Raw genomic sequence first — 12,604 nt, 5'->3', positions numbered from 1 at the left:
TTGCCATTAACTTTGTTTTGGAGCGAGGGCACATCCCAAATCAGGAAGTATCCATCTGAGACAGAGACAGACAGACAGAAAGACGGACAGACAGACAGAAAGACGGACAGACAGACAAACCAAAACCAGGCTCCCTAATAAAAACGGATTGCCATTCGCCCTTGCCACGAGTCTCACGCTCTGCGATGAACACTTAGTGTCCCTGTCGTTCAAAGCATGAAATACATATGCTCTCTAAAAATTGTCAAATGGCATAAATTATAACTAACACAAAACAAGACAGCGACGAGACAAAGAACACAGACCCCAGCCAGGTACCCGAATAAAAACAAACACGTGTTATCGGTTTCTAAATGTTTAATAAGAGGACCCCCCCACCCTTGTCGAGCTATGACTATGCTGAAAAACCGTTGTATTTTAATTTTAGCAGACACCGTTGCAATTTAAGAGAGTAGCTTTCAATTCTTACGTTTTTTTTAATGCAAGGTTTATATTTAAACTGTATCTTTTTTATTCGAAAAAAATAAGTTACTTTTTGAAGAACTCTCGTAAAAGAAATTCTGTTATAAGCACGATTGTTCAGTAACATTAACACAGAAAACAATGCCACAAACTATCAGATAATACGCAAATACGGATAAGCGTGTAGTGCGAGGTCCTGCATCTAGCTGCACAAATAATATGTCTTTATTTCATTTTTTTTTTCAACTCAAACAGAGCACACGAAGCAAACTGTGGGCAACTAAAACTTGCCAGACACAGAAAGAACAAACACCCTGTGAAACCATTAACGTAATCAGCGGAGAATTATCACGCTTCGGGTTCAAAGTCTAGAAATTTGGAAATATATATTAAATCCGTAGATTTTTATATACAAAAAAGGGAAGTTTCTTCATGGTACGTCCTCCAAGTTTTTTTTTTCAACGTGAAATTCAAATCTCTCAATAAAAACCTCACAAAAACTTTAATTAAAATATCTTTATTTTATTTAAATATCTTTATTAAACTTTAATTTAATTCATTTAATAAAATATTACAAAGAATTTACAAACAGGAGTTTATTTTATGTGCAAAAAAAGAAAAGATCGAAATAAAGCAGGTTTCATTAATTTTTTTTTCATCAACTGAGGGAATTCGTGTTGTTTTTTGGCTTCTAATGGTATGATAATACGACAGGATAATAACTACTGATGAAGTTAGGCGGTTAGGTCAAAGACTATGAGGATTATTATTTCCGGAAATAAAATCTTAATAAAAAACAAAAGTAGCTAATTTGGTATCAAACCAGGCTGATTCAGCCTACAATGTGCATGGTACCTATAAGAGATATTCCCCAAAAAAAGCATTTTCTCCTAATTCTAGAAGAAGCCCTAGTTCCAACTAGAGATCAAGTTATAAAGATATTTGGTAGTGGATATACAAGAAAGTTCCCATACTTACTCAGACAAGCATTTGAATATTTGCCCTTTTATAACAGGCACAAAATTGATTTTTAACGACGAGTCCGACAAACTGACCCTTTGACAAACTGAATCTTACAAACATTGAACCAAAAATGACAAGTTAAACATTTGTCCTTAATAGTTCTTTCAAATTTACTTTTATACCGAATCATGGCTTTAGTAGCATTCTACAATCTTTTTTTTTATCTAACCTTGGGTGAACTGAACGGGGCTAGACATTTACCAATACCCCCTCAAGACCCCCCCTCCATGGCTGGTTGGTCTCCAGTCACTTTCGACTTATAAAAAAGGGATTAGAACTTTCAATTTCTTATAAAATGAGCATAAATACTAAAAACGGAGAAGAAAAGTATAAAGATAAAAGTAAAAAAGAGAAGGAGGACACGAAGCGGTTCATTCACTAATGCCTCCAAAGTTCTCTTTGTTGACAGCATTTGAAAAACTTGAAACGGTAGGAAAACATTTTATATTTGAGTCGCCTAATAAATGAGGTTTGAACTGTTATTTTTATGAATATAATAATTGCTTCTATTGCAAACCCAAATTTACTCATCCCTCTATCCAATTTTCTTCTTCCTTTCAATTTTTATCTTCGACATGATTGACAAAGCAGTCACTTATATTCTAAGCCTTTTCTAATGGAAGTAGAAAAGGGAAAAGGGTTTTACCATACTTTTACCCAGACGTTTGATCAATAATTATGTTACTTTTCTCCTTTTTTTAAATTGCACAGTATAATGTGCAACCCAACAGTATAATGGGATGCACCCATTATACTGTTTATAAAATTGTTGAGGCGGAGGTGGGGATGAGGAAGGGACAGTTCCACTCCTATATGGAATAAATTTTGCTCATTTAAGGATTAAATGTTGCTCTTTACTTTCATAATAACAGCATAAACCAGAAATATTCCCAGAAATCAAGAGAGATTAAATATCAACTTCACATTTTTGATGGGTTTTTGAAAAGTTTTTTTGTACCAATCTCCCACCAATCCCACCCAAAAAATATAACCCCCTTAAACAGAAATCCCGGATACGGCCCTGGGCATTATGCGTCAATTTCTACCTCCACCCTTCTCTTAGAACTTATTTTGTATTTATCTGAAGGCTCAATAAGAGTTGGGATGTTTTTGCATTAAAATGCACTATTTGAGGTATCTCTCTCCCTCCCTAACTAGCCGAAAAATTGCTAAGGTCTAAAAAGATTTCACTGTCTTACGTAAATTTCATATTCTTTTACAATTCCAAATATTTGCACATAACGGTTCTATACCTCTACAACGGGGGTCTCTGATTGTTTTGTAGTTTTGTTTGATACATAATCCCCAGGGCGGTATCCAGGGCTTTTGTTTGGGAAAGAGGGGAGGTGTAAAAAAAACCTTAAAAAATACATAAAAATGCTAAACTGATATATTCCTCTTGATCTCTGGGAATATTTTTGGTCTATGCTGTTATCATGAAAGTAAAGAGTAACATTAAACCCTATAATTAGCAGAATTTAGTTCGTATAGGACTGCCCCTCCTTCATACCCTACCTACATCTACATCTACATCGACCATGACCACCTACATCTCATGGTCGCAAAAACTTCGTAGGGTGCTCGTTACGTCAGAAATAGAGAGTTAGTGCTTTTCTTACAAGTCAAAAGTGATTGGAGACTGACCAGCCGCAGAAGAGAGGGGGGTGTTTTCCATGGGGGTATTTTTCGCTGATTTTTTTCGCCGGGGGGAGGGGGGCTCGAACGCCGACTCCCAAACCGAACAATTTTATACGCAAACAAACCTTAAATAAAGCTAAATTGCTAAGATATTTATTTTGGAAAAGCAGTATAATTTTAGTTAGAAAAATTATCAATTTGTGTCCTAACCATTAACAGTTTTAGGGAATAGTGAAGTACTATTCGTTTACCACTTATCTATTTATTTAATAGATGGGGATACCATCTATTTTTTTGGGTCAGTTATAAATAGATTGGATTGGAGACAACTGGTGTCGAATATAGATACGCGTGCCTAATTTGGCGTTTTACGAACAAACCAGAAGAGGAGAAAAGAGGAGGGAGAGGAGAAAAGATAAAAAAAGATTAAAAAAATGAAAAATTCACTTTAGACATCATATTCACTTAGCCAAAATTCTACAATATTTAATTGTTTGGATATTGACTAGATGAGGTGCAAAATTGATCATGAGTAACACCTAAAGAATTTGTTGCAAACATTCTCAGTTTTAAATTGTCAATTTTGTTTGTTTTCAAGGATTTTTCGTGTCATTTCCTCGTACATACACTTATTTTCGTACTTTCAACCTTATTTAAAGAAATTATTACATATTTATTCTGCCATTAACAAGCTGATAGCTGGGCTAAATATATCTCGTCTTGTATTGAGATAAGATGAGCCAAATCGAGGTTTGTTCGGGAATTGTCAGAAGAAACCACTTCCTGGGTGCCTTTGGTTAAAAAAAACAGCCCCATCCCCAATAAATTAAGAAAAAATTAAAAAAAGCACATTTTCAGTTATTCTATGAATAAGACCCAAAAATCACTCTCACCACGGTCCCCCAAGTAAAATCTTGTGTATGGTCCTGCATTTAATGTACACATTAAATACTTCAATTCCGAATAGATTGTCTAAAGTAGGAGCGCAATGCTACAAAAATACGAAGGGGTGGGGGTACTATATATGTAATTATCGAAGAACTGTTTAATTTGCAAAACCGTCTTTTCAATGCATTTAAGCTACATCTTTTTTTATCAGGCAAGGGCCAAAGCCTAGATTCCCTTTGAATAGCGTTTCAACTGCCAAAAAAACCTATCCATGGCGTTTGTCCATTTTTACCTGAAATCATGGAAGAGCAGTGGCCTGAAATTTATTTAAATAGCGTCATATTCTAAAAGTGTTTCATATTCAGGACTAATAATTTTTTTTTGCATTAAACCCACTTGAAAACTTTGAGAGGAGGGGAGAACAGATGAGGGGCTGAATAGCCTTCACAGGGTGTCTTTTCAAGATAGAGAAAAACATAGAAATGCCTTCAAAACTACATAACTACAACGTCAGCTAGCGCAGTCCCGTATAAACATTGAATCCTCACATAAACTACCTGCAGATGAGGCCAAGAGGCTTCTAGTGTCGGGTCATCTTCCTCTGGGTCAAAATCCGGGTTGTCAGACGGGGGCAAGGTACGAAAAAGGTTGGTTGATATCTAAAACAAAAAGAAATACAATTAGGACTTGGGATCAGTCGTAGAGAAGGTATATTTTCGGCAGGCCCTAGTAATGCTTCGGGCCTTAAGTGATTCCAATAAGGACCTAATGTAATTTTAATCAAGACGATGAATAATTCTACACGTTAGAGGACACGGTCTTTCTATTTTTGCGCTTTTTCAAAAGAAAATAGTGACCTGGATGAATATCTAAAGAAAAGAAAATTATATATTTTTTAGTTATTTTTATTTGAGTCGTGAAACTATAAAAAAAATATGTACTTTTTGATATAAACATCTTTAACATAGCTTCAAGATCAACAGTTTGATTAGTATAAATCGATAAAAAGTGATACCAGGAAATAAAGGAACTTTTTTTTTATTTCTAGGAGTGCCAGTCAAACATCTTTTAGATTTTATATTTAACTATGCGTCTGCAAATACAGCACTCTTAATTAAAAAAAACAACAAACAAACAAAAACCTAAAAGTTAAAACAAAATAGACGAGGTTTCAGTGATCTAGTATAACCAGTATTCTTTTTTAGTTTCCTTTTGAATTTCTAAGTAATTCTAAACTGGAACGGTCATTAGTGTTTTCAGGAATTCAGAATTTGCTGCCCAATTGCTTTCAGCTCAAAAAGTTAATTTTTTTTTATTTGATTCCTGACTATTTTTCAAGTTATTCCAAGAAATCCCCTTCCCTCCCCCGTGTGAAAAAATTCCGCACGAAAGCTTTCATCCACATAGAAAATTTTATTTTTTAGATTTTTGGTTAGTTTTTGGCTTAATTACAATTCATTATTACAACCTGTTTGATTCGATATGGCTCATTGCCATGGACGTTGCTTATATAGCAACAAAACAGCATAAACCTATGTTAGTTTCTTGGCTATATTTACCATGAGGACAGCCGTTCCTAGAGTGCCTTGCGACAGACAGGCTTGAACCGTGGTTTCCAAATTTAGCAGGCGCGGCTTCATCCGCCGAGCTGTCATGAGGCACACAATAGGTGCGTGATACAAGGTCGTGATGTAGACCACCAAGAAAAACGTGGCCTTCAACTATTTATAGGCATGGTCTATACCACTTCCTGGTTTTGTGAAGGGTATCACAATTTGTTAAATTGAGTTCAAGAAACAATTTGTCCCTGAACTGAGAGGAGACAATATTTAGTAAAGCAAAATTAATTTGAGGACACATGCAAATTTCTAACGTCTACACAACGTTCAAAGTACAGAGCTGAAGCTATATGGACGTTACAATACCCTCTCCCCTCCCCCGCATTATATTTCTCTGCAAATTAATTTTCACACACAGCCCTAGCCTCGGTATGGATCCAAAGACTGTAGAATACTATAACCACCAAATAACACTATTTTAAAGAACCTCCGGGCGTCACTTATTTGTGACTAGCAACTTTATGACCAAACACTTTGGTTTGGGATATGCTCAAATCGTTTTGGGAGAAATTGCAGATTATCGTCTTTTCCCTATCTGCTGAAAAGTGTCCCATCTCAGTCTCAATATTTATATACGAGGTTTATTCAAAAATAAAAACAAGTGGAGAAATACAAAAAAACTAGCGAGTGCTATTTTTTTTTTACTTTGACTACCTGAGATCATTGCAGGGTTATCCCCCCGCTAAAGCGAGTATCTACACAAAAGGTTAATGTCAATTTGAGGATGGCCCTCCCCCAATCTTGTTATGGAAAGTCCAATGGCGTGGTCAGAATTTTCCAATCTGTTATTCTTTCTGAGGTATGTACTAGTATCTAGATTGTAAGATCATATTTCCCCCGTTTTCAGTAGCCAAAACCAAATGCAGACTGAAATTAGAAAACTCAATATCTACGTCCAGCAAAAGAAACTCTATATCTTCATCTATTTCTTTCATTCCAAAAAAGAAAAAAATTACCATTTTGCCATTTTCTAGAAAATTAAAAGGTGCAGATACCAAGTTTTGGCAGAGGACACCCACCAACGCATCCCTTATATTGAATAACTAGGACTCTAGTGTATTCCAACAGTTTATGGATCGTTTATTACCTGTTCATTACTTTATCAATTCTAATCAAGGTCTGGAATTTTTATATCTAGCTAAATATGAAGCGATTTGTGGAATTTCCCCAACATTGTTTTGTATTGTTGTTGACTAGTGCCAATAAGAGAGGTGAATAGAGTTCTTTCTGTACCGCCGATAGCAACTGTTTTTTTCTTGGCTTGAGGGTCTCTTTATCCCAGACTTCTTACATGTATTTTGTTAGAATATTTTATAAATAGAACTTTATCTTTCGCTCTTTTATAAATGTTAGTGAACTATTTTAACGATTAATTATTATATTCTCACTGTTTTTAGCTTATCATTGACCAGAATATCGAATTTAGAATATCTTGGGATCTTCCAAATAGGACCTATAATACGTAGGGATCAGGAGTCTATATCTGATCCTTTTGTACTTAGCAAATTAATTTGTATTGCTTCGATTCTCCTCAGAACTAAATAGAACTAGCATTCACAGAGGCAAGCAAAATGAGAATATAGCATATTTTAATTTTTACCACGCATGGTCTCAGGTCGAGGAAACTTGGGGAAAATCAACAGATTTGAGGAGGGATTTAGAAAAATGAATGGTTTATTGAATTAAGGGCTAGTTATCCCCCTCTCTGGGTGACCTTACTCTTATTTGTAAGAATTTATGTTTATTTTAGGTTTCATTTATTCATACATAGTAATATCTGTTATTTTGAAGTTTGACTTCAAAATTCATTTCAATTTCTGCTCATTTTAGTACTACTACTACTAACAACTCACCGCAGAGCCAAGCAGCCTGAGGCCAACACAACAACGCACGTTCCTCCTCCATCCAAATCTATTCAAAGTCTCCCTCTTTACAGCCTCCCTGGAAGTTCCCATTTCCCTTAAATCTTTCTTTACGACATCCTCCCAACCCAACCGCAGACAACCTGCTCTTCGTTTAGCCCCAGACGGTTGGCCAAAAAAGGCAATCTTCGGCAATCTGTAATTCTTCATCCGCAGAATGTACCCTAGCCATCTCAACCTTTCTCTCAATTATAGCCCTAGAAAGCGGGATTAACCACACTTTTCGAACAGCCTACTGCTTGAAATACGTTCAGTCAGCTGGGTAAACCAAACACTCCGTAAGCAATCTCTTTGGAAAACATCTAGGAAATCTTCCCCTGTTTTTCGGAGTGTCCATGCTTCATAATCATATTTGACCACTGTGGTCACTGTAACTTCCAATATTCTACTCTTGGTTTGCAGAAGTACTGTTCTATTCTTCCAAACGTTTTTTAACTTTGAAAAAGCACCCTGAGCCTTGGCTATTCTACTTTTAACATCTTCACTGTTCCCACCATCTTTAATAATAATATTACCTAGGTAAGTGAAGCTGTCCACCTGATCAATCTGTTCGTTACCAACGTCAGCTTTTCATCTTCACTTATTCCTAGCCTTAGAGGCTAAGTCTTCTTAACATTTATTTTCAAACCTATTCTAGCACCCTGAACTCGCAAAACCTCTAAAAGTTCAGTCATTTTGCTCATATTTTCATATAGGATGCTTAAATCATCAGCATAATTTAAGTCCAGGAAAGTTTTTCTTCCCCATTTGATTCCGAGTTCTCCAATTACCTTTACTGTGCTCCTTAAGACTAAGTCAGTCAAAATTATCCATATAAAGGGGGATAGAACACAACCCTGATTAACTCCCGTTTCAATATGGAAGCAGCTGCTAACTTCATTCCCTTCTTGTACATAGAACTAATCACTTTAATGTATTTGTCTGGTATACCATACAAGGATGATACCTTCATTAAAGCTTGTTTTTTTTTAAGTTTGACTTATGCGACTTTATAACTGCTTGTTCTATTTTTGAATATCGCTAACAACTTTTCTTGGAAAAAAATCATAATAGAAAGAAGTCCATATGGTGTGGGCATGCATGTAGGTACATTCCCAATGTGGGTTTCATTTGATTTGTGGATGTGAAATAGTAAGGATTTAAACAATGAAATCATTGGCTATGTGAGAGACGGTGAGCAAACGGATAATGAATGTGTTCAAGATAGTATTGGGCAATATTTTGTTTAATCTAAATATCGATATTTCGGATCAGTTTTTTGCTATTTCATGGATTTGCCGAAGTTCAGTAACGTCAATGGTAAATAAAGGGTATTTTGTTTAAATTTTTTTTTTCAAAATTCAAATAATATAAAATCAAACAATAAAAACTTCGATTACATCAATGAGTATAATAAAATTCCAGATTTGAAATTATTCGGGCTCAGGAAAAGAGAAAAATAAACTACTGGCTATTCAAAACATGAGCATGTCAGTGTTTTTCCCTGAGAGTTGGTTCTGCCGTTCAGTGATTATCTGACCAGCCTTGGAAAACACTCCTTCAGAAGGGACACTTGTAGCGGACACAGACACGGATTTCATTGAGACTTCGTACAGGTGTTTTTGGGAACCCATAGCATGAGATTTCCACCACTTGAGTGGACACGTTTCTCTTGAAACTATTGGCTCCCTATTGAAAGTTTGCATAGCCATGAGATATTCAGCTTCTGTCAAAGCATGTCCTGCATTGACTATAAGGACTTCTTCCAAAAACTAACAAACAAGTATGTGTCCAATAAGAGTCATGCTTACTCACGCCATTTACCCCTGCCGCAGCCATTTAAACATTTGCGTCTCAATTACTTGCACTATCTGTTTTGGCTTTTCTCTCTCTACAATTAGCCATGTGTTGATGCAACCTACTGCCAAATACTTGATAACTTCATTCCAAAATCAACGGACAGAAATTACAACGAACACAACCCAAACCGAACAGAAATTACAATAAATAACCGAGTCAGACTCAAAACGAGCAGAAATTAACATGACTAGGGCTCAAAATCCCTATGCTTTCCCAAAGCCAGATCATGATTTGTACTTTACTAAAAAAAAATACGAATGAATGTGCATTGTCAGTTTATTATACATATACTGATATTTAGTAATCAAAATGTTAATATTATTTGATTTATTAAAGTTATAAAAGTAAAAACATTTATATTTTTTCAGTAAAGTGCAAATTATGTTCTGGCCTTGGGAAGGCATAGGTGTGTTGAGCCCTACTAATGTTAATTTCTTCTTGTTTTGAGTTTGACTCGGTTATTTATTGTAATTTCTGTTCATTTTGGGTTTCATTTATTTATCGATGCTGATTTGTGGTAGTTTCACACTAGGTAGATTATTTTATTTTATTTTTTGCTCATTTTTGGTTTAATGGAGTTCTTTACTTTTCTTTGAAAAACTTATTTCGTAGAAAAAGCTTTTTTAATTAATCTTAGACAAAGGTAGGACTTTTGAGATGGAGGGAAAGCTTTCAGAAGAGAGCTCAATAGTTGGCTCTTCAAAGAGTGTAAGCACCGAATTCACGTTCGAAATAACCCCCCACTTACTATCAGTGAGTATGAGGTCCACTTTACCGAGAAGCGCAAGCGAACTTGTTACAGACTCTTTCAAATCTTGCAAACTACGCAACATAGTGAGAAGCGAATTCCTTTTTAGTTTTTTGGTGCAAACATTGCAATAGAGATTTGAACCTGGCGCAACATGTCGGTAGCAACAACACTAGGCCAGAAAAGGCTGAAAATACTTCTAGCCTTTTGGACGAGAGGCAACAATTCAGCAGTTTCATTAATAGCACCCCCACAATCAAATTTATAGTTATTATAGATAATTGCTTCTTGTTTGGCTTTTATTCCGTCATTCCAGCTGGCCAGGACAGGCCATTTGGATCTTTAATAGATAGTGGTTAGAGATCTTGTTCTACCCCTGGGGGCTCGTAGTATAATTGATTTGGAAAATAAGAAGGTTAATTTTTATAATTATTTTAATGAATGTATTAATAGAAATTTGGACTTTGTGGTTCCAGCTTTTAACCCCCCTGAGGATTCTAAATTTGTTTTTAGTTATGATTTCCATGATGTTGAGTATCGGCATGGTGGATCGGAAGATTTTGGGATTTTTCATTTGAATTGTCAGGGCCTAAATACGACATTTGAGTTTTTAGCGAATCTAGGTTAACTTAATCTTTTCCATTTGTTTGCTTTGACGGAGACCTGGTTGAAGGACCACAATTCTGCTCTTTTAGATATACCTGGATATACTTTGTTTATTCGGAACCAGGAGTTACGTCAACACGGTGGCCTTGCGGCTTATGTTCGTGAAGATCTCCATGTTAGAGTCCGAGATGATCTAAGTGAATATAAGGAAATGGTGTGTGAAACACTAGTATAACAAGCTAAATTGAATAATGTTGATACATATTTAGTAATTGCATATAGGCCACCTTCTGGTTCTATTAAACAATTTTTGGAGAATCTTCATGAACAGATAGCAAATGTACAAATAAGTACTAACCCTTGTTTTGTTCTAGGTGACTTTGATGTTAACATGCTGGATATGGAATCTTTAGTGACTTCTCAGTTATTAAATTTTTGTATGTATTATTAACATCCCAACGATTAACATCCCAGCTAGAGTTTCTAGGACGTCTGCAAAACTTTTGGATAATATTTTTTCCAATTCACCTTTTAGATCGCCAAGAGTTCTTGTAAATGTGGAATCTAACCACTTTGGTGTTTTTGCAGATTTTGAGGTATCTATCCCTAAGCAAGAAACTCCTGAACGGAGTAAAAGAGTTGTAGTTTTTGATCGTAGTGCCCTATTGAAATTAAAAAATAATATGGTTCATATTGATTGGGTATCTCTGTTTGGAAATGAGAGTGATGTAAATACTAAATTTTCACTCTTTTATAGTAAGCTTTTAGAAATGGTTAAGGAAGTGGGAGCAGTGAAGAATTCGAAAGGTCCAAAACATTATGGGAGGAAGCCATGGATAACGCATGACCTTCTTCGAAAAATAAATGTAAGAGATAGATTGTTTAAGTCATAAGCTTTAAAACCGACGGATGAGAATAAAGAGCGATACCGTGCTTTTCGTAATTGTTTGAATAATCTCCTCCGTGAGGCTAAACAAAAATATTTTAGTATGAGGTTCACGGATGTTAAAGGTAACCCGTTGAAAACTTGGCAAATAATCCGTAATGTTATAGGTCAGCGGTCTAATATTCTACCAACTGAAGTGACTGTTAATGAGGTTACAATTGCAGATGGTACTGGGATATGTAATGAGTTTTTGAATTATTTTTGTTCAGTAGGCCTACAAATAGCCGAGATGATTTCCTCGTCTCCAGATGACCCACCCTTTGGATCTACTCTACCATCTCCTGCAAATGTATCGCTACATCTAAAGATGATTACATTAGATGAGTTAAGGGATATTATCTATAGTATGAAAAATAGTTCGTCCGGTAGTGACCTAGTGAGCCTAAAAATTCTAAAATGCATTTTCCCTTGTATATCTGGTGTTTTGACATCACTGATTAATGATTGCTTCCGTCAAGGAAGGTTTCCAGATTATTTAAAAAATGCAAGAGTGACACCGGTTTATAAAGGTGGTGATAGAAATGATTTGGGTAATTATCGCCCAATATCAGTCTTGCCAGTTATTTCTCGTCTTGCTGAAAAATGTTTTAGTAATTGGTTGACCTATTTTTTAGAGGAGTTTAAATTTTTTAATAATAATCAGTTCGGTTTCAGAAAAGACAGGAAGACAGAGGATGCATTGATATTTTTGACTAGCATAATTAACATAGCTTTAGATGGTGGATTTAATGTTAGTGCAGTGTTTCTAGACTTAAAAAAGGCTTTTGATAAAGTTGACCATGGCCTACTCCTGAAAAAATCCGAGGTCTATCGGATGTGTGGTAAATCTCTTGACCTTATATGGAGTTACTTTAGTAACCGATGCCAGTTTGTAGAGATGACTTGTGTACAATCGGGTACCCGCCCAGTGACT

General features: G+C 35.6%; 1 protein-coding gene across 1 annotated transcript in view; it reads right to left on the bottom strand.

The window, feature by feature from the left end:
• Nucleotides 1-12,604, bottom strand: part of LOC148949922 (serine/threonine-protein phosphatase 2A 56 kDa regulatory subunit epsilon isoform-like) — a 122,630-nt gene that overhangs the window by 41,138 nt on the left and 68,888 nt on the right. The window contains exon 6 of the mRNA XM_089091690.1: nucleotides 4,569-4,670. Coding sequence (XP_088947816.1) covers nucleotides 4,569-4,670 — 102 coding nt within the window. The remainder of the gene's footprint in view (nucleotides 1-4,568; nucleotides 4,671-12,604) is intronic.

The sequence above is a fragment of the Artemia sp. Qi Xiang Cuo genome, chromosome 7 (genome assembly GCF_049724085.1).
Source record: "Artemia sp. Qi Xiang Cuo chromosome 7, ASM4972408v1, whole genome shotgun sequence".
Classification (NCBI taxonomy): Eukaryota; Metazoa; Arthropoda; class Branchiopoda; order Anostraca; family Artemiidae; genus Artemia; species Artemia sp. Qi Xiang Cuo.
Note: the sequence above shows the minus strand (reverse complement) of the source record. Positions and strands in the feature narration are given on the sequence as shown.